The sequence below is a fragment of the Melanostigma gelatinosum genome, assembly GCF_949748355.1.
Source record: "Melanostigma gelatinosum genome assembly, chromosome: 21".
NCBI classification, from domain to species: domain Eukaryota; kingdom Metazoa; phylum Chordata; class Actinopteri; order Perciformes; family Zoarcidae; genus Melanostigma; species Melanostigma gelatinosum.
The window spans coordinates 12,518,853-12,541,829 of record NC_136654.1 but is presented as its reverse complement, the minus strand read 5'-3'; the positions used below and the strand labels follow the sequence as shown (position 1 = coordinate 12,541,829).

At 45.3% G+C, this 22,977-nt stretch overlaps 1 protein-coding gene across 2 annotated transcripts; it reads left to right on the top strand.

The window, feature by feature from the left end:
* The first annotated feature begins 533 nt into the window (after positions 1 to 533).
* Positions 534 to 19,420, top strand: bms1 (BMS1 ribosome biogenesis factor). 2 transcript variants are annotated; one of them, XM_079293976.1, is made up of 23 exons: positions 534 to 609; positions 1,358 to 1,538; positions 1,718 to 1,908; positions 6,214 to 6,293; positions 6,750 to 6,938; positions 7,064 to 7,206; positions 7,791 to 7,912; positions 8,026 to 8,219; positions 8,417 to 8,559; positions 9,089 to 9,654; positions 10,249 to 10,350; positions 10,651 to 10,802; positions 11,062 to 11,143; positions 11,349 to 11,428; positions 12,704 to 12,883; positions 13,027 to 13,215; positions 14,388 to 14,568; positions 15,524 to 15,582; positions 17,371 to 17,493; positions 18,017 to 18,164; positions 18,336 to 18,511; positions 18,746 to 18,907; positions 19,098 to 19,420. In XM_079293976.1, exons 2-23 carry the CDS (start codon positions 1,366 to 1,368, stop codon positions 19,323 to 19,325), a joined length of 3,663 nt encoding a protein of 1,220 aa, XP_079150102.1. In that variant the 5' UTR covers positions 534 to 609; positions 1,358 to 1,365; the 3' UTR covers positions 19,326 to 19,420. The 2 variants fall into 2 exon arrangements, with proteins under 2 accessions (XP_079150102.1, XP_079150101.1); XM_079293975.1 differs by having other exon boundaries at positions 12,701 to 12,883.
* Positions 19,421 to 22,977: the final 3,557 nt, after the last annotated feature.

Here is a 22,977-nt window from a genome sequence, read left to right as displayed (position 1 = left end):
CTCATCCCTTCTGTCACCTCTTCTCTTTTTCTTAGGATTCTTTTTAACTCTCTTTTACATGTTTCTATTGCTCTTCAGGTCAACAGTTCTTCAGTACTTCTTTCATCTCTTCGTCTCATCTTTGTCTGCATTTCTTTTTATTTTCCCATCAGGAACAAACAGATGGCACAGTTTAATTTTAGTTTGTCTATATTCAAGATATTCAAGAGGGTTGTAATCTTTCTTTCACCAAAGTAAGCCAACAACAGCCATATCAGCTGTACGTTTAATTACATGAATGGAATCCACTCTGTCCTCACCTTGCCTCTCATCTTCTTCCACTTTGAATTAAAAAACATGACATTGCTGCCCTCTGTTGGTCTTCTTGTCAAATTGTTTTTTTTATTCCTACATCGTAAAGGACGTGTCTCATGGCAGCCTGCAGAGGGCGCCATTGTCCAGGGTTCGTCGCGTGCTTGTTCCTCACTGTGCGGAACCTTTTCCAAATGTGTTTCCACTCGTTTTACTACGAGGTGACACTTCCGTAGACTTCCGGGTCGTAGGTTACAGTACACATGTGAGAGCTGAAGAAAGCAGACTCGGACCAGACTGCAGCAGGTTTCTCTTCAGGTATTGCTGCTCATTTATTTTGTTTCTCCCCAGAACATGTAATGTGTGTGTGTCGCTAGCGTTCAGTCTCTACGGGCACAGGAACAGACCGGAAGTTAACGTTATACACAGACTGTTCCGTGAGCTCGTGTTCCTGATGGTCCCTCGCGCGTCTATACACACTGACTTATAGACTACAGTGTGCCCCTACATCGGAACAGACCAACTGTAGAACATAGTCCAGACACACAGCCGTGTATTCTCTGTGTTCAGATGAAGACGAGACGGAAGCAGCGTGGTTCTTGATGGGTTCATTCCTGTGATAGTGTGCATTTAACGGTTCTTGTTTATTTCAATCTTCATAAAGGATATAAATACACGAGGGAAACAAATAGTAACAAGAGAAGACGAATACGAGGAAAGGGGGTACTTACTGATTTATAAATGTTTTTAAGGCATTGCAGATGTTTCAGCATACTGGGAATATTGGGTTTCCTTTTTAAGACCATTCATGGATATTTAACAAGATAAGATGAGACGATTTAAAAATACAGACACTACTCCCAGTAACATATCAAATACATGTTCAACAAAAATAAAGACCTTTTCAATGTAAAGGCATTCATAAAAGAAATCATTTCTGCGACAGCATTACAGAAAACACAGTGAGATTATTTCTATCTTGTTCATGTCTCTTGTATAATAAATCAACTTGAAACGTGTCACACTGCATCACAGTGTCGCATCATTTCTTTTATTGTTTGTCCAGTGGACAGGATGGACGGGAAAGTGAAGGAGCAGAAGCGGCATCAGCAGAAGCACAGCGGGCCGAAGGCGGAGAGGAAGAAGCTGAAGAAGCAGGGAGGCTCCACGGAAGAGGATGCACGGAAACGCAACCCCAAAGCCTTCGCGGTGCAGTCGGCCGTCCGCATGGCCAAGACGTTCCACAGGTCAGTGCTGCTGCACACGTCTGTCCCCTGAGAGTCAATTCTATTGTTCTTCATACTCTCTTCTAATAAGGGACACCAATTAGACATAATTAATCCAAAGTAGGAATAACTGATAATTAAGTAAATTGCAAGAGTTGGAATAAACAAACTCTTCTCCGTGGACTTTTTTCTTCTTTTAGGTCCCAGGACATAAAGACCAAAAAACATCATGTCCCCCATGTAGACCGGACTCCCTTGGAACCCCCTCCAGTTGTGATTGTAGTAGTCGGGCCTCCCAAAGTGGGAAAAAGCACCCTGATCCGCTGCCTGATCAAAAATTTCACCCGACAGAAGCTCGGGGACATAACTGGACCTGTAACCATCGTCTCTGGTAAGTCTGGCCACTGATGTCTTCTGTGGATATGGTCCACTTCCATCCAGCGCTGCTGTTAGAGGGATAGTGCAGCTGTTTTAAGCGGGCTTAGCTGAAGCTGTTATTTATGCTCTCTTCAAAGCCACCAGGCTGGCTGCCTCGATCGGATAGTTTGTTTGTGTTATTGTTTGACTTTGGTGAATTGTAACTAACCAGAGTCGCACAATAACACCAGCAAACGAACCGACCAGCAGCTCCTGTGTTCTGTGAGGAGAGCATCGATGATACAACTGCTTCAGTTTCCCGTCCGCAGCGTCTGTCTGACGCAAAGTAAACCTGTAAAGATATTCTAACTATAGCAAAGTTACATCTTGTTTTAGGTGACTGACATACGTTGACAGCAGTACGTTGCTTTGCTCCTGTGCTGGTACTCCTGTCTGTTCCACCAAACTCCATCTCCTGTAGTAACACACTGACTCCATCTACTGTAATAACACACTGACTCCATCTACTGTAATAACACACTGACTCCATCTCCTGTAGTAACACACTGACTCCATCTACTGTAATAACACACTGACTCCATCTACTGTAATAACACACTGACTCCATCTCCTGTAGTAACACACTGACTCCATCTACTGTAATAACACACTGACTCCATCTCCTGTAGTAACACACTGACTCCATCTCCTGTCGTAACACACTGACTCCATCTCCTGTAATAACACACTGACTCCATCTCCTGTAGTAACACACTGACTCCATCTCCTGTAGTAACACACTGACTCCATCTCCTGTAATAACACACTGACTCCATCTCCTGTAGTAACACACTGACTCCATCTCCTGTAATAACACACTGACTCCATCTACTGTAATAACACACTGACTCCATCTACTGTAATAAAACACTGACTCCATCTACTGTAATAACACACTGACTCCATCTACTGTAATAGCACACTGATTCCATCTCCTGTAGTAACACACTGACTCCACCTCCTGTAATAACACACTGACTCCATCTACTGTCGTAACACACTGACTCCATCTCCTGTAATAACACACTGACTCCATCTCCTGTAATAACACACTGACTCCATCTACTGTAATAACACACTGACTCCATCTCCTGTAATAACACACTGACTCCATCTCCTGTAGTAACACACTGACTCCATCTCCTGTCGTAACACACTGACTCCATCTCCTGTAGTAACACACGGACTCCATCTCCTGTAGTAAAACACTGACTCCATCTCCTGTAATAACACACTGACTCCATCTCCTGTAGTAACACACGGACTCCATCTCCTGTAGTAACACACGGACTCCATCTCCTGTAGTAACACACTGACTCCACCTCCTGTAATAACACACTGACTCCACCTCCTGTAGTAACACACGGACTCCACCTCCTGTAGTAACACACGGACTCCACCTCCTGTAGTAACACACTGACTCCATCTACTGTAATAGCACACTGACTCCATCTACTGTAGTAACACAGTGACTCCATCTCCTGTAGTAACACACTGACTCCATCTCCTGTAATAACACACTGACTCCACCTCCTGTAATAACACACTGACTCCACCTCCTGTAATAACACACTGACTCCACCTCCTGTAATAACACACTGACTCCATCTCCTGTAATAACACACTGACTCCATCTACTGTAATAACACACTGACTCCATCTACTGTAATAACACACTGACTCCACCTCCTGTAATAACACACTGACTCCACCTCCTGTAATAACACACTGACTCCACCTCCTGTAATAACACACTGACTCCATCTCCTGTAATAACACACTGACTCCATCTACTGTAATAACACACTGACTCCATCTCCTGTAGTAACACACTGACTCCACCTCCTGTAATAAAACACTGACTCCATCTCCTGTAGTAACACACGGACTCCATCTCCTATAATAACACGCTGACTCCATCTCCTATAATAACACGCTGACTCCACCTCCTGTAGTAACACACTGACTCCATCTACTGTAATAAAACACTGACTCCATCTCCTGTAATAACACACTGACTCCATCTCCTGTAATAACACACTGACTCCATCTCCTGTAATAACACACTGACTCCATCTCCTGTAGTACCACACTGACTCCATCTCCTGTAGTAACACACTGACTCCATCTCCTGTAGTAACACACAGACTCCATCTCCTGTAGTAAAACACTGACTCCATCTACTGTAATAACACACTGACTCCATCTCCTGTAGTAACACACGGACTCCATCTCCTGTAGTAACACACGGACTCCATCTCCTGTAGTAACACACTGACTCCACCTCCTGTAATAACACACTGACTCCACCTCCTGTAGTAACACACGGACTCCACCTCCTGTAGTAACACACGGACTCCATCTCCTGTAGTAACACACGGACTCCATCTCCTGTAGTAACACACGGACTCCATCTCCTGTAGTAACACACGGACTCCACCTCCTGTAGTAACACACGGACTCCACCTCCTGTAGTAACACACGGACTCCATCTCCTGTAGTAACACACGGACTCCATCTCCTGTAGTAAAACACTGACTCCATCTACTGTAATAACACACTGACTCCATCTACTGTAATAACACACTGACTCCATCTACTGTAATAACACACTGACTCCATCTACTGTAATAACACACTGACTCCATCTCCTGTAGTAACACACTGACTCCACCTCCTGTAATAAAACACTGACTCCATCTCCTGTAGTAACACACTGACTCCATCTCCTATAATAACACACTGACTCCACCTCCTGTAGTAACACACTGACTCCACCTCCTGTAATAACACACTGACTCCATCTCCTGTAATAACACACTGACTGCATCTCCTGTAATAACACACTGACTCCATCTCCTGTAGTAACACACTGACTCCATCTCCTGTAGTAACACACTGACTCCATCTCCTGTAGTAACACACGGACTCCATCTCCTGTAGTAAAACACTGACTCCATCTACTGTAATAACACACTGACTCCATCTCCTGTAGTAACACACGGACTCCATCTCCTGTAGTAACACACTGACTCCACCTCCTGTAATAACACACTGACTCCACCTCCTGTAGTAACACACGGACTCCACCTCCTGTAGTAACACACGGACTCCACCTCCTGTAGTAACACACGGACTCCATCTCCTGTAGTAACACACGGACTCCATCTCCTGTAGTAAAACACTGACTCCATTTACTGTAATAACACACTGACTCCATCTACTGTAATAACACACTGACTCCATCTACTGTAATAACACACTGACTCCATCTCCTGTAGTAACACACTGACTCCACCTCCTGTAATAAAACACTGACTCCATCTCCTGTAGTAACACACGGACTCCATCTCCTATAATAACACACTGACTCCATCTCCTATAATAACACACTGACTCCACCTCCTGTAGTAACACACTGACTCCACCTCCTGTAATAACACACTGACTCCATCTCCTATAATAACACACTGACTCCACCTCCTGTAGTAACACACTGACTCCATCTCCTATAATAACACACTGACTCCACCTCCTGTAGTAACACACTGACTCCATCTCCTGTAATAACACACTGACTGCATCTCCTGTAATAACACACTGACTCCATCTCCTGTAGTAACACACTGACTCCATCTCCTGTAGTAACACACTGACTCCATCTCCTGTAGTAACACACGGACTCCATCTCCTGTAGTAAAACACTGACTCCATCTACTGTAATAACACACTGACTCCATCTCCTGTAGTAACACACGGACTCCATCTCCTGTAGTAACACACTGACTCCACCTCCTGTAATAACACACTGACTCCACCTCCTGTAATAACACACTGACTCCACCTCCTGTAGTAACACACTGACTCCACCTCCTGTAATAACACACTGACTCCACCTCCTGTAGTGACACACTGACTCCACCTCCTGTAGTAACACACTGACTCCACCTCCTGTAGTAACACACTGACTCCACCTCCTGTAGTAACACACTGACTCCACCTCCTGTAGTAACACACGGACTCCATCTCCTGTAGTAACAAACATGTGAACTGTCCCTTTAACACATGTTCCCTGTCGCGGTTTCCAGAGAAAGCATTGACCTTTGATTCAAGTGGCTGTTGTGTCCATTTGCTTAACATTTATGATTCAATAAGAAATAATCATGTGTTCCAGTTTACTGCTGCAGCGCTCAGTGGGTTGATTTTATTAAATGTTTTGATAGCCATCTGTTCAGCATGTTTCTGTGTCCGGTAAGCTTCTACTTGTTGGATTCTTTAGGAAAGAAGCGTCGCCTCACTTTCATGGAGTGCAGCAATGACATCAATACAATGATCGACCTCGCAAAAGTCGCCGACCTGGTGAGTTTCTCAATACACAAGACAAAGAAACCATTTAATAAATGTGAAGGCTTGATTTAGATGTATTAGGGCCAGCCATGAGCATGAGCAGAGGAAGATCTTCTTTTTAAATTGTGTTTTGGAGAATAAAGTCGAGATAATGTTTCAGTTTATGTACGAAAATTCAATGTTTATTCTTGACATCTCAAAATGCAAAAAGATAAATTTCTTCTTATGTATGGCCCTGAAACGTTTCCATATCAGTGAGACGTGAAGCAGTGCCACATGACAAACACACTTGTGCACATTGTTCCACGTTGTGTTGTCAGTGATCCCATCCTTTGAATCCACTTGTTAACGGTACATGGAAAGACTTGTAAGCCGTTGATATGATGCATCTAGATATAGATTTGAAAAGAGTCAGAAGGCTGAATGATGTCATGAAGTTGAATTAACCACGTTGTTTCCTCCTTCCAGGTGTTGATGCTGATCGACGCCAGCTTTGGCTTCGAAATGGAGACTTTTGAGTTCCTCAACATCTGCCAGGTGCACGGCTTCCCTCGCATCATGGGCGTGCTGACTCACCTGGACTCCTTCAAGAACAACAAGGTGCAGAGGAAGACCAAGAAGGTCCTCAAGCACCGCTTCTGGACGGAGGTGTATCAGGTAAACACCACTTAATCGCACCTCCGCTGCTCCAAATGCCCCATTGCTCACACGCAGGGCCTTGCACATTGAAGCATCACTTGAACTGACTGACGGTGTGACTGCGTGTGTTTGACCCCCGACAGGGCGCCAAGCTCTTCTATCTGTCCGGCATGGTGTACGGGGAATATCAGACCCAGGAGGTGAAGAACCTCGGCCGCTTCATCTCAGTCATGAAGTTCCGTCCTCTGGTGTGGCAGACCTCCCACCCGTACGTGCTGGTGGACCGGTGAGTCTTCCGGACACGGCTCACTTTGTGCCGTATGACTCTACACATCACATCTAATCCACTAAGATGTGATGGAGAAGCTCATGCACAGCTTCTACACATGGTGTGTTGTTGGTGAGCTTGGTGTATGGATTTACGAAAGCATCAGTTCCTATTCGTATTAATAAGAATAGTGATGAATAAAAGATAAATCAAGTGCTTTGTAAATGTTAGTGCCTCTCATCACGGCGAACACGCTGGTGCACAATCTATATGGACAATCTGACCCAGATTCATAATTGATTATTGATCACAGTTGAGTCTGCTGCCGCGTTGAGCGTGGTGGCGCCCTGCATGCTGGGCTGGATTTATGATCGTCTGTCTGTGTTTTCATTGTTCAAATGGTTGTGAAAGTGATCCCGACATGTATTCATCGTTATCCTTGTTGCTGTGGACGTCGCTGTCACGGCTCCTCCTGTCGTTCCTGTCATCGGAGAGATCTCGAGATGTTCAGCGAGAAACCAAAGAACCTCATTGTTGTTTCATTATTCATTAGAAGGAGCAGTGACTGTAACCAATAGGTTGTCCTCTCTTCATTCCAACAGTATGGAGGACTTGACTGACCCGGAGAGGGTGAGGACAGACCCCAAGTGTGACCGGACAGTGTCGCTCTACGGCTACCTGCGAGGGACACATTTGAAGAACAAAGGCCAGGTCCACATCCCGGGTACAGAAGCACAGAGCTGCTGAACCACCAACCAGTGTAGAGCAGAGAGTGCTCCCGAGTAGCACTAATGAAACCTTCCCAGTGATCTGTTCTTTTGTGGTCGCTCTCTGCAGGCGTAGGAGACTTTCAGGTGGCGGACGTGAACTTCCTGCCGGACCCGTGCGCCCTGCCAGGCGCTCAGAAGAAGAGAGCGCTGAACGAGAAGGAGCGTCTGCTCTACGCACCCATGGCCGGCGTCGGGGGGGTCGTGTACGACAAAGACGCCGTGTATATCGACCTTCCTGCTAGCCACGTCACTCAGCAACAGGTGTGTGTGTGTGTGTGTGTGTGTGTGTGTGTGTGTGTGTGTGTGTGTGTGTGTGTGTGTGTGTGTGTGTGAGTATGTTTTTGCAGATGGCTGGTTTTGTGTATTCGTAACTTCAAATGTGACCGTTTAAATGAGATTACAAGTACTGTTTTTTCACTATCCCCCCCCCCCCCCCCCCCCCCCCCCCCCATGTACAGGAGGAGGTGCGGCCCACCACAGAGCTGGTCCAGTCCCTCATTGATACACATGCCACCCTAGATGCCAAGATGGCGGCCAGTAAGGTGTCTCTGTTCAGCGGCTCTGCCACGCTGGAGGCCGCGGACGTCGACGAGCAGAGCGGGTGAGACGCCTCACAGCCTCGGTCTCTTTCTCTTCACTAGGGACAGACGTCAGGGACATCAGATGCATGAAATATACTGACTGCACGCGTCATTAGGGACAGGCCTCATCCATAGCTCTTCAGTATCAGTATATAGATATGATGTAACCTGATGAGATGACGTAGTTTGCCCACCAGAGACGCCAACATGTTCATCTTTGCACCCTACGATGTCTCGTGGCCACTCTTTTTCAAAAACAGAATTTGAGGGATCAATTTGTGTCAAAAAATGAACATAAGAGATGAGAAGTCATTACAAGACTTATGAAACGTTCAAATATTAAAAGTCTATTGATCAAGTATTACAGCTTTCATTCCACTTTCGTCCACAGGGACCGTGAAAATCAACACAAAATGAAAGTTCCTCGCAGTAGCTTTTGTCAATTTTCATATGCACATGTGATTTGTCGGAACACAGTAATACAATAGTTCAAAGCATCTGAAAACGTAACAGAGAATGTCCACTTTTCTTGTTTTGTATGTGTGTTAGAGAGACGGAGGGTCTTCAGGAGAAGTGTGTCTGGGACCCTAACACCCAGAGAAAGAGGAGGAAGGTGGTCTTCACTACGGAGGAGGAGGAGGAGGAGGATGTCAGCGGCTCCAGTGATGATGAGGACGGTGACAGTGAAGACAGTGACCAGGAGGAGCAGGTGGAGGATGAAGACGAGGAGAGCATGTCCAAATTTCTCAAAGAGGCGAGAGCCAAAAGTCATGAGACAGAAAAGACTGTAACAGACGCTCCCCCGGTGAAGAGACCGAAGCTGGAAGAGAGGAAGGTCGACAGCGCCGAGGTGCCGGTGTTCGCCGACAGCGAAGACGACCTGGAGGTGAGTGAGGAGGAGGAGGAGAGCGCAGAAGAGGGGGAGGCCGGGAGAGCGGGAGACTCCGGACACTGTTCCGAAGAGGACGAGGAAGAGAGTGACGATGGAGAGGAGGAAGATGGCGAGGAAGAGTCTGAAGGCAAATCGGGGGAAGGGGACAGTGCAGCCGACGCTACAATGAAGGAGCAAACAGCGAGTGAGGAGGAGGAGGAAGACGAAGAGGAAGAAGAGCATGGTAAATATACTGTGAAATGTAAAATCTGTTTTTCATTTTAGTATTTTACAAAAGGTGCATTATTCCCACAGTTCCTCTTCTGAGTACCAGTCCATAACCTGAACTCATCTTTTTGTTTATCACTTTAAAGCTGAGTCAAATTCATTCTTGACCCTGGAAACAGCTGTTCACAAGCCTTTAATCCCCTAAGACCTGTTGACATGCTCCAATCAAGCACAGCTAACCGCTAACTGAAGTCAGGGCAGCTCGACCTGTTGGTCCTCTCGTTGGACTGAGGACAGACTGGATGTGCCGGGGCTAGCTGGTTAGCGTAGCTCATTTCAGTAGCTGTCTCTGCTGCCTGATACATCGACGTCTCAGACATCAACACTGTGACTTCTCCCCACTCTGTTGATGTTGTCAGTGAATTTATTCATTCATGATCTAAGAGTCTGTCCACATCTCATACATCTCACCTTGAAGGACTTCTCGTCCACGATGGTTTAAACTGTGATGTTCCAGGTTCACGGTGCACCACTCCCATCTGCTGGTGAAGGCCATGTGGGATGATGTACATGTTCCTTGTGGTGAGAATTCTCCTGTTTCCGTCCACAGTGGGTCTGAGGTGGAAGGAGGGTCTGCGGCAGAAAGCATCAGACGCCTTTCTGCGGCAACAACAGGCTGCCCCCAATCTGAGGAAACTGGTTTATGGTTCAGGTAGCCTGTTGCACCAATATATATATATATATCTATGTACATGTATATCACTACATATCGTAGTATAATCCACTTCTACATGAACAATGCAGACGAACACGTGCTACAAACACTAACTCTGTATTTTTAAATGACAAATGGAAGCTGTGCATTAAGTTGCACTTTGGCAGACACGCTGTGAAAATACATTTCTAAACCATATGATAGCTTACTTTATCATATATATATATATATATATATATATATATATATATATATATATATATGATTTTCAGTGTCTCTAAACATCTTTGTTTCCAGTTGTGGCGGCAGATGACTCTGAGGATGAGGAGCAGGAGCTGGGGGGGCTGTTCCGCGTCAGCCGCCCTCAGAAGAGCAAAAAGTTCCAATCAAATGCGGTCGACAGCTCCCGTTTCACTCCTGACTCCTCCAACAACTGGGACTCGGAGGAGGTACAGTGGTCACTAATGAAGCTCATTTTCCACTGAAGGAACTTTCCTCATTTGCCTAATCTTCTCGGGTCTTCAGATCGCTATGGAAGCGCTTTTAGTTCCTTAAAGTATTTGTGGGATTAACATGAGCCGGGACCTCTTGGTGTAAATGCGTCCTTATCATACGCTCGTGTATAATAAGTGGGACAGTTGACTTCCTATTGTGCTGTTGTTATGAAAGCAAATACTAAAAGAGGTTGTTGTTGTTTTGGTGTTCCAGATGCTGAACTCCATCAGGGACTGCTTCGTTACAGGGAAGTGGGATGAGAGCCAGGATGCTGCCACGCTGCTGAAGGAGGACGGTGAGCGAGGAGAACAATCCACTCCACCAAACATCTCGATTCTAGACTTCTGGAGGAAGAACATGCTGAAGGATTCTAGTTCCTGAAGTGTTCCGTGTGATGTGGGGGGGGGGGGGGGGGGGGGGGTGTAGCTGGGTCCGCTCATGGGGAACCACGGCAATGTGGCGGCATGTTAACATCCCTGCTGCTCTTCTACTGTGTCTAGAGGAGCTGTACGGAGACTTTGAGGATTTGGAAACGGGAGCAGTTCACAAGGGCCAAAGCGGGCAGCAGGACCAGCCAGAGGTATGTTTTCTTAGTGCTGGACCACTGCAGCATGATGCAGCATGATGTAGCATGATGCAGCCATGATGCAGCCATGATGTAGCATGATGCAGCCATGATGTAGCATGATGCAGCTACGATACAGCCACGATGCAGCCATGATGCAGCCATGATGCAGCCATGATGCAGCATGATGCAGCCATGATGCAGCCATGATGCAGCCATGATGCAGCTATGATGCAGCATGATGCAGCATGATGCAGCTATGATGCAGCATGATGCAGCTATGATGCAGCCATGATGCAGCTACGATGCAGCCATGATGCAGCTACGATGCAGCCATGATGCAGCCATGATGCAGCATGATGCAGCTATGATGCAGCTATGATGCAGCATGATGCAGCATGATGCAGCCATGATGCAGCCATGATGCAGCTACGATGCAGCTATGATGACGCGTGTTCATGTGAACACAGCATCACTGCAGTGCTGATGTCCAGCGCTCCAGTCATCTGTCAACTGATTCTGCGTTCACACTCACGATGACAAGATGTGTCGAAAAGCGTTTGTCGGTTCAGTAATATTGACCAATCGTGTTCGAGCAGGCTTTGGTTGAATGCAGATATTATGTTTGGTAATACTGTCGCTTCTTAAAAACAACAACAGTGTTTATTTGTAATTCAGTTTGCATGCAGAGCGGCTCAGATGCTCTGTAGTAGTGCTGTGATGCTGCAGTGACTGAGATCAATGCAAACACACATCTCACTGCTCCATACAATAAGGTCACCTTCTACTTATCCTGATCCTATCCATGTCATATGTTGGTGTCTTCTTTATACTATGACAGCTTTCCTCAAATTAGATTTACAGTTCCTCTGTATCACAACATGCTGTGTCATGATGACGTGTAACAGCCTGAGCAACAAAACGCTCATTTCCTGTCGTTCCCATTCGAACAAACCTGTGTTTAACTGGAGACGATTGAGACGACGTGTTCATACGCGTCGTCTCAGAGTGTGAAGAACGGGACATGATCCAGGAAGATGATTGAGTTCTAGATCCTCGGCTGATATGTGTGACAGGGCCACCGTGTCTAGTGTTCATAAGGTTGACAATTGTTACTATTATTGGTAACTTTGCTGTGTGTGTGTGTGTGTGTGTGTGTGGCTCTCCTCTATACCTTGAACAGGATAATTTGAAGTGCTAAATGGGTCCCAAACACAGAATACTGTGCTTTTACGTTTGACCGATTGTCAGTGGGATGATGTTTTATCTTGTATAACTTGTGATCAGCAGAAAAGTGAGGATGAGGATGATCACGAAGAGAGTGTGGTGAAGGTGGACGACGACGAGGTCCAGAAGAACAAGCGTCTGGAGAAGAAACAGAGGCTGAAGGAGAGATTCGACTCAGAGTACGACGACGGAGACGCCACTTACTTTGATGACCTGAAGGAGGAGATGCAGAAGCAGGCCGAGGTACCTCGCACGTTGTGCCATACACAGCGGCTGCTCCTACTCATTCATGACACAGAAGAGCCTCAGAAGGATGAATGGTGAAACAGTAATAGGAGCGTTGATCATTCATACGTCCCCGGCTTGTTTCCACCTCCTGTCCTCAGCTGAACAGGGCAGAGTTCCAGGATGTGGACGACGAGACCAGAGTGCAGTACGAAGGCTTCCGACCAGGAATGTACGTCCGATTAGAAATCTCCTCCCTTCCCTGCGAGTTTGTCACCAACTTCGATCCCCACTATCCCATCATCCTCGGAGGTCTGGGCTCCTCTGAGGGCAACGTAGGATACCTGCAGGTACGTCTGCTTCTGCTCATGACCGCGTGGAGTCCCTGGATGTCCTGTGGTTCAGATCTAAGATGTACAGATGATGCACTTTAGATGGTAATGATGTTATTCATTTCACCATATAATGGAGAGGAGGTGCTGGACGACATGATGATATATTCAAGTGTCTGCGTGTGCAGAGGATGTGGCCGTGCGTCACAGCCACATGGAAACGGCACAATTAGGGAGAACTGCTGAGCATCCTGTGCATGTTCATCCAGTCGATCAGTGATGTTTATACACAGATGTGAATCAGGCTGCACATTGTAAATCAGCTCAGTGCGTCACATCTACCAGCAGTGCTTTGAATCAGTTGCTGCTGCTAATGAACACTGTTACCTGAACCTTCCTTGTGGAGGTACTCCCTCACCCTATCAGGTGACCTCACAGTCACCTGATAGGGTGAGGGAGACAGATGGTCTGACTGAAGGGGGCTTCAGTCAGACCATCATGTGCTCATGTCACTTGATTGGAAAGTGGCTGTTGGTGGATAGGTGACATGTGTTGCAGTGGGGTGTATGAGCTACTTGTCCCCAGTCGGTGGAGTTTGGTGCATCAGCACGGGAGCAGAGCAATGTACTGCTGGGACCTATGTTACTGCTAAAGACGTCCATACCAGTGTACGCTTTATCAGAGTATTACTAGCAGACAGACGGCCCTCTCTGATGGGGAACTGAAGCCGTTGTCTCTGCTTTTGCCAAAAGTCACCATACTCCATTGAAAGAGCAGAACACAGGAGTCTCTGGTCCACTGCGGCCCCTAGGGGCCTCAAACCCGAGCCCACCATCGGTGCGTAGGTTGTCTGACTTTTGTTCGTCTGAATTCACCAAAGTTAACAAGCGTGATCTCACCAGCGACTGGTGGCTTTGATGAGAGCAGAGAAGGAAGCTCTTCATGAGGTCAGATAGGTCCACAGCAGCACACTGCTCTGCTCCCGTCACCTACTGTAGTAACACACCTCGTGCAACCACAACACACAACACCTGCACTGTCAGTAACACCACTAGTTGTGGTTGTATACTTGTATTCATCAGCCCGTTCATGCTCCAGCCCCCTGAGGTCTTCTTGGTCACACGTGATGATGGTGAGCATACGTTAAGTCTGTGTGTGTGTGTGTGTGTGTGTGTGTGTGTGTGTGTCAGATGCGGCTGAAGAAGCACCGCTGGTATAACCGCATCCTGAAGACGCGGGACCCCCTCATCCTGTCACTCGGCTGGCGCCGCTTCCAGACCATCCCACTCTACCACATCGAGGACCACAACGGACGCCACCGCCTGCTGAAATACACCCCGCAGCACATGCACTGTGGAGCCTCCATCTGGGGTAAGACGGCGCTGGAGCACGCTGGTGTACAGGCTGTGTTTACATGCACAGGATAATGTGATTAAGGCTGAAAATATCCATTTATATTTCTGCTCATACTTTAGACAAAAGTGCTCTTGATGGCTAACACCTCCCCTACATGTGTGTGTGCTGATACAGCTCCACGTGGTGGCCCTAGTAGCACCTCTGCTCAGGTGTTCTGAGTGACTACCGCTCTGGCTGGTTGGCGTTCAGCTGAAGATGTGTGATATGCATCATTAGGCAGTTTGTGTGCTGCTGATACTTCCTGTATGTAGATGCAGGCCATAAAGCTGCTGCGAGGAGCTTTTCACTCGTTAGGACACGGTCTCGATGTAATACTGATGCTCTTTATGACGAGACGAGTAAACCAGACCATCAGAGAGAAGATATCCCGATGTAGTTCTTCTGAATGCTCGTCATCGGTGCCACCGAGTCTGAATCGGACAGAATGATGAAGGTTTACCAGAAGCTGTTTCCGCTCAGACTCCAGCGGGGACTCGGGCAGCACACGTCCACAACAGTGGAGGGAAGGGGGGCACGGGAGAACCAGAACCAGGACTGAGCGGGGCAGACTGTCAGACTGTGCTGCAGTTGGATGAGGTTTTGTAGAGGGACTCTGGCGCTTGTAGACACGACCACCTTCCTAACACAGACCGACAAAATCAGCACCAAGTGAGAGTTCCTGGTAGCAGCTTTAAGAGTCTTCTGCTGTTTCATTGATTTCAGGTTGGGTTTGGTTTGACAACATTCTGATATAGAAAGATCTACCGACCGTTATCAGGACAGAAACAGACAGAAACATTCAAACTACCGTATATTAGTTTAAATTATATTACAAGTAAAAAAAAATGTAATCATACGAACAAACGATGGTAAAAACTTATCCTAGATTTCTGTATGTGATGACAATAAACGGTGTTGTGTCTCCCTGAAGGTCCTGTGACTCCACAGGGAACCGGCTTCCTGGCTGTGCAGACAGTAGCAGGAGCGAAGGTAAGCACTCACTCACTCGCTCGCTCACTCACTCACTCACTCGCTCACTCACTCACTCTGGTCCCAGTGCTCTGGATCACTGCCAGCAGCTGCTTCAGTACCCAAATGGTAAAAATACAGTTTGTTTGTAAAATGGAACTCTCGTGAGACTCCAAGTCAGAAGAAACCTCGACAACATGGAATAATGCATGAACCCCCCCCGCCCCCCTTTAATATTGACTCAATTAGTTCTCATAAGTTGTTGCTGCAACTTTTAGGTTGATTCCATTTTTTACACAGTTTGTTATACATTTGAGTATTCCAATGAGTTTTGATTACAAATGATCAAAAATCACTGCAAGATACCAGATGAAGACTCCAAGAGACCTGGAGGAGCAGCACAGAACACGCCATGCTGCGACTTGGTGTCAAACACTTCCACGTTTGGAGATCAGCATCGGTGATTAGATGGCGAGCGCTTGTGATCTGGGGAGCCAGGAGCCCGACAAACAGCCAGCAGCCTCCGGGCAGCCGCTCAGGCCTATTAATTAAATAAATAAAATGACAATAATGAATGTTATCCTTTTACTTTATTGTCATCTATGGTGGTTATTTGCATAAAACCACAAAATTCTAATCATTGAAAAATGTAGTTTTTATTTAATTTAAATATCTGCTTTGAATGTTTTTGGGGCTATGGTCATTGTGATTATTAAATGATTATAAGCTGCTTAGAACTAGTGTTAAACAGGTCAGACGTCCTCTCTAATATCTATCCATGTTGCTGTGAAAGCGTCTCTTGAACACATGATGATGGTGTTTACGGTCTGCAGCTGTTGGCTCTGGTACTCTGGCTGATGTCAGTGGATTCGTGGTTCACCGTGTTGATCGGGATGAGAAAGCATTTAGACTATCTCCTGATGGCATGTTTCTGCTGAATATCGGCCCCCCGATAAAGATCCCATGTCTTTTCTAACTCGCCCCATCGCATCAACTGATGGAGGCTTAGTTTCCACTTGCCCGAGCACAGAGTTGTTTTGCCTGGTCAAGCAGGCCAGTGTTGGTCGTTAGTGGTTGTAACGTTTCATGAGGCTGTGATCATCCTAGAGGCCACAACCCTTCATTTTAAACGGCGTTCAGTGCAATGAAATGGCTGCTATGGAGACTAACGTCATCACACACTAATACAATTTAGCTTATTGGATGCACAAGAGTCATCTTTCCAGTCATACCCAATTCATGCAGTTTCAAGACTGTTTATGGAGCCCAGCATGAATGTTTTACTGCATGCTAGAAGAACTGCACGGGATGATCGTGTCGGCCCATAGAACCCTTTTTCATTCACACATGTTGAGGTGAGAGGTCAAAGGCCGTGCCTGTTTCTCTCTCCGACATGTAGCCTAGTGTGAACTCATCCGGTCCATCTCTGCAGTCAGAGTGGCTCTATTAGTAAATATCAAAGTTCAAAACACAAAAGGAGAACACTGACCACACCTGGACTTTACGACTCTACAATGTTGTATAGTTTCTATATTACTTGTGTTTTCTCGATATCTATGTAGTTTACTTATGAATTCCCCTTTTCTCCCCGTGGCTCACTGGGTAGAGAGGGTCGTCCGGCAACCGCAAGGTCGGCGGTTCGATCCTTGGCTGCTACGTGTCCTGTGCCGAAGTGTCCCTGAGCAAGACACTGAACCCCTAACTGCTCCCAATAAGCTCGGGATGGGTTCAATGCAGAGGACACATTTCGTATATGTGTCAATGTATATGACAATAGACTTAAAACTTAACTCACTTAACTCTCTGCAGGCTAACTTCCGTATTGCAGCCACAGGCGTGATCCTGGACCTGGACAAGTCGGTGACTGTAGTGAAGAAGCTCAAGCTCATCGGTTACCCCTACAAGATCTTCAAGAACACCTCCTTCATTAAGGTTAACCCCCGACATCACGCTCACCTCAAGAATCCTACAATCCAAGCATTTCATTGTATTATTCTACTGATCAAATCAGATGTTCATTCCTCTGGTCAGATGCCACAGAAAGTAGTGCCATGATGTTCACATTATTCAGAATGCATAGAAAGGTTTTCTAAACACTGTTTCTCAGATTGTATGTGTGTGTTGTGTATGTGGTGTGTGTTCTTTCTATTATGATGGTTTTCACAACATTTTATTTCTAAAGCCGCAGTATGTCGCCTCGGTGTGTATCCCGGTACATTGAACCCTAACCCCTGTATCATCACACGTATCCTCACACATCCATGGTTTTCATTCTTCATAACTAAAGAGGGCAGAAGAGAAACTTGTCTTTGATGAACAGAACCACAGCAATGACATGTGACAATACAAACATACTTGATAAGTGAAATTCATTCCACACGAGTGCCGTCTGCTCCACTGCAGAGGCCGATGTGAAGGAGCAGTTCTGTGGTTGACTCCTCTCTCCGTCTCACAGGGCATGTTCAACACCGTGCTGGAGGTGGCCAAATTCGAAGGCGCTTCCGTGCGAACAGTAGCGGGGGTCAGAGGTCAGATCAAGAAGGCGCTGTCTACGCCAGCAGGAGCCTACAGAGCCACGTTTGAGGACCGCCTGCTCATGAGTGGTGAGTGTCTGTTGTGTTGTTATTTTGCCAACCTCGCAGTAACGCATGAAGTAAAGCTACTTCTCATCTCCAGCGTGATTGTCTTTATCTCATGGTCATTGTGCAGAAGTGTAAGGACGGATTGCTTCTGAACGGACTCCTCTGTTTGTTTCTGTGTGTTCTGTTGTGCAGACGTCGTGTTCCTGCGCTCCTGGTTTCCGGTGTCCGTTCCTCAGCTCTACAACCCCGTCACCTCTCTGCTGCTGCCCGCCGGTCAGAAGGACGGCTGGGCGGGCATGAGGACCCTGGGCCAGCTCAAACACGACCTGGGCATCCGCAACAAACCCAACGCCGACTCTCTGTACAAGGTGGAGTCGACTTCTGATCACTTTCAGTGTACACTAATAAGAATGTTTTCGCCTTTTTTTTTTTTGTCTCTTATTGAAAATAATCGCAACTATTTCTGCAGCAGTGTGTTCCTCCAACATGAGTAGCTATCATGACCGGCCTGGTGCTGGCTGGCCTGACATGTGTAGAGCTGTACTTAGCACAGAATAGAAATGCTCACTCGATGTGTGCATGTCCATTCTTTTCCCTTCCAGCCGGTGGTCCGAGCCCCAAGGCACTTCAACCGCCTCCACATCCCCAATGAGCTCCAGAAGGCCCTGCCCTTCAAGAGCAAACCCAAACAGCAGCATCCCAAAGGAAAGACGCCCAGAGATCTGAAGAGGCCCAGTGTGATCAGAGAGCCCCACGAGAGGAAGGTGAGCAGCACACTCTACAGGCTCAGTGTGGCCGCTCCATCCGCAGTTAGCGCGGAGCGTTTGTGACTAATTTGTTCTGGTCTGACACCAGAACGAGTCCAGTGTGTCCAGATCTCTCCATTAGAATGGTACCCTAACTGATCAGGACTACTCCCTGTAATGAAACATGGCTTTGTCTCCGTTCCTGTAGGTGGTGGCCCTGCTCCACGCTCTGAGCACGGTCCACAACTACAAGAGGAAGAAAGCCCACACCATGCAGCACGCCAAACACAAGGAGTTCCTGCAGCAGAAGGAGAAGCTGGAGGAGGCCAAGCTGAAGAGACAGAAGGAGGTACGGAAAAAACTGTACCGCGCTATGGGCCAGGCGGACCAGAAGAAGCACAGGTCCAGTCTGAAGGGGGCGCCGCAGGACGACTAACTCGCTGGATCTGGACTCTGCAGACTGAGACGCTGGTCTGCTCTTTGGACTGTTGACATGCCATCATAACTTTGGCATAAATGTTTTAAATGTATTTTTCTAGATGTATTGATATTAAACATCAGCTGAAAAGGAAAATTGAACATTTAATTATAGAAACTGGGGCTGGGTGGTATACCGGTTTCAATTTCCTGTACGGTATGAATTTTTCATATACCCTCGCCAAAACAACTTCTGTTGCTCTTCAACAGGCAGCAAAATATATTGTTCACATGAGTGCTACAGACGGAGCTAGTTGTCGTACCTGTATTGAGAGGGAACCCTAGTCATGGTTTACTTTATAACTTTATAACAACAATTAACAACCCACAACTAGCGCTCTGTAACAGGGCAAAACACCACGACTCAACAGTTTCTGACAGATAAACAATTTGTAGCACTAATAATTGTACATTTATAAAATTTCTCCGCCGAACTGCATGTTGGGTAAAGCATGCAAATCGGAGGTGAAGGAAACAGGAAGTGATAGAAGACACGCCACACAAACAGCTGTTCACCGCCGGTTGATCAGCCGTTCTTGTGTTAGTTTACAGCGTTAATTAATTAATGCATTAATTAGACCACCGTCATGGTCAATAGAAAGAATATCCATCTTCTGTCAGAACATTGACTTTTAAAGTCACCATTATGGGATTGACATTTCATTGTACTTTCATATTTCTATGTAGAAAAGGTTGATTTAAGTTATGATTTTGACTTAGTAGGTTGTACATCATAAGTTTAGATTTTCCTAATCTTTACATTACGTAGCCAAAACTTTAGTTGAATCAAAGTGTCATCCTAACATTTGAGTCCTGGTAGATTTCTATTTCTATTGTAATCATGGAATATCACCACAGACCGAGTTCATAATGCTGCACATATATCAGTACTTTCATCAGTGGGCTCAATCACCACAGTTACCTCCTTTAGACGTGATGATATGATGAGAAGTCATTGAAGGTTCTTCTACTGAAACGATTCATCAGGTACATGCATCTGCTGTCATGGAGGTCCATCATCACCTTCCTTCCTTTATTGCACTCTGATGCACCGTCGGGTGGTGGAGGACTGCTAGCACACCTTTAATATCTGACATGTGACTGATACACGAGAGAGCTGGACGTCCACTCTGCTGCATCCTCTGAGAGTCCAGGGCCCAGAGATCACCTTCATGCACCTGCAGCCTCCAGCTTCACACCAACACAAGGGAACAGTTGTCGTGTATCCATGTTTTAAATAAAGGAATACATATTAACACCACTATGTGCATTCTTAGAGGGCTTTGGATCATACAAGCTACAAACAGACAAAGAAAGGACCTCCCTGTGTTGCTTCACTGCATGTTTATCATGTTGTTTAACTTGAGTGATGGTTGAATACAAATATGTCAGATCTCTAAACCAACAGCTTGAACATCACATGCAATTCATATAATTATTATTGCTGTATGAATTATGTGATGTTTGGTTTGATATGGATATCACAGTGGCATTAGAATTGTAACATACATTTATGCACAAGGACCAGATGCACTGTGCTATTTAATGAATTAGTCTCTGGTACCGACTCAATGCATCTAATAGTCATTCAAAAAACACCCAATAGGGCATACCGGTAAGTTCATTCAAATCACTGCCTTACTTACAATAATACTTGTATTATATATATATATATATATATATATATATATATATATATATATATATATATATATATATATATATATATATATATATATATATATATATATATATATATATATATATATATAAACAACTTCACTATTTCAATGTTTTATTACATGTTGCATATCTCACTATTATTATTTTTAATAAGTATAAAAATGAATACTGAAAGATATTAACAGCAAAGCCAACTAATATTGAAGCACAGAAAACCAGACTGCATAAGTGTGTGAGGAACATGCAGCGCTTTATAAGAGCTGAATGGTTGAATATGTTCATTATTATGAGAAACTAAATGTCCTTGTGTAGAGACACTCCTGGTTGTTTTGATATGAAATGGGGAAATGCAGTTCATGAGCAGAAGTTTCTTCTCTGCTCGTCTCAGCCTCACTGTAACATGAATGTGTGCTGCAGTGGGATGTGGACCTGGTCCACCTGCCACACAAGCAGACAGGAAGGAGACAATACAGACACATGTCAGTTACTTTCTTATTAACACCCTGGTTCACTTGGCTTCACTGGAACTTGTTTTAAATTCATGCTTACTGTTATTGTCCTAGCATTGCAGTTCTTCTTGCAGGTGTTAAATAAATAAAGTTCACATCCTGTGAACTGGACAGAATCTGTGAGGGTCTTTTATTTTGACGAAGTCGTCCTCTGCAGTGCTTCTGATGGAGATGTTTCTCTCGTGAGATTATAAAGTGTGTTGTACAGTGAGAGGTACATAACAGAAAACCTGTTTGGGATTTATTATTGACAAAGGAATCCAGGAAAAACAAAGTTAGATTTTAGACCTCATGTTTCAGGAATTATCAGTCAGAATATGAAGTACTGCGTAATCAGCCACGTGGTGGTGCTGTCACATCCAAAATCACTTTAACGTCTGTTAACCTCTATAGACACCAGACAAACAAACCAACAGGACCAACTACATGTTATGTATGTGGCTGTGTGTTTATTGTCATCTCTATACAATGAGAGCAGCTTTCCAGTGTCTCTTTGATTTGATTGTCTGATAAAAAGAGTGCCTCATACTTCTTATATACAGTCTATACAGGTGGTTTAAGTATCGACACAATTCAGCATTCATCAGAGATTTGCCATTACACATTGTGAAGAACCGTGTTTGTAATGACATCACAGTGTGCTGACATTTCTAATATCTTGTGTGGTTAGGTAAAGTTAGAAAGATATTGACAGATTCGGACTTCCCGATTCAATAAATCGTTAACGAAACGTTGCTAATACACAAACGATACCTCCCTATAACCGTAGTGAGGTAGACAACAAGATACAACGTTCATTTAATTAAAACGGGCCATCTTACGGACTCCTCCGAGCTGGACAATCGGCATTGGTCTCAATGAGCGGCTGGCTGCAAGACGAGTGCGCAGGGACCGTCTACAAAGTGCAATGCCGAAAATACTTCCTACAACAATATTCAATAGCTTCACTGTCATGCAATGTAATGTAACCGAAATCACTTCACGCACCAATGGGCTCCTATTTGTTGTACTACAAGTGTTATTTTGAAAAAATATGATTTTTATCCATTTTTGTGAATATTTATGAAAAATAATAATCAATAGCTTTACTGTTGAAAAGTGTAGCATGACCAAAATTTCATGCAGCTGCATTTTGTTCATGCTGTAGCATGTGGATTGATTTTAAGATTCTTCTTTAAGTTTTAAATGTCTTCATGGTCGTCATCCCTATCATAATGAAAAAAACAATACAATTATTGTCCAAACAAAGCACTTGGATCATCCAACACGATCCCATTGGTTGTCCCTACTGCTACTCTTAAGATTTGACTCTCTTAGAGTGAGTATGACCCCATATTGTGGAACTCAATTTCAACAAATCTGATTAAAATTAATTTAAAGTAAAAATGTTAAATTGTTTCTTTATTTACTCACACTTGT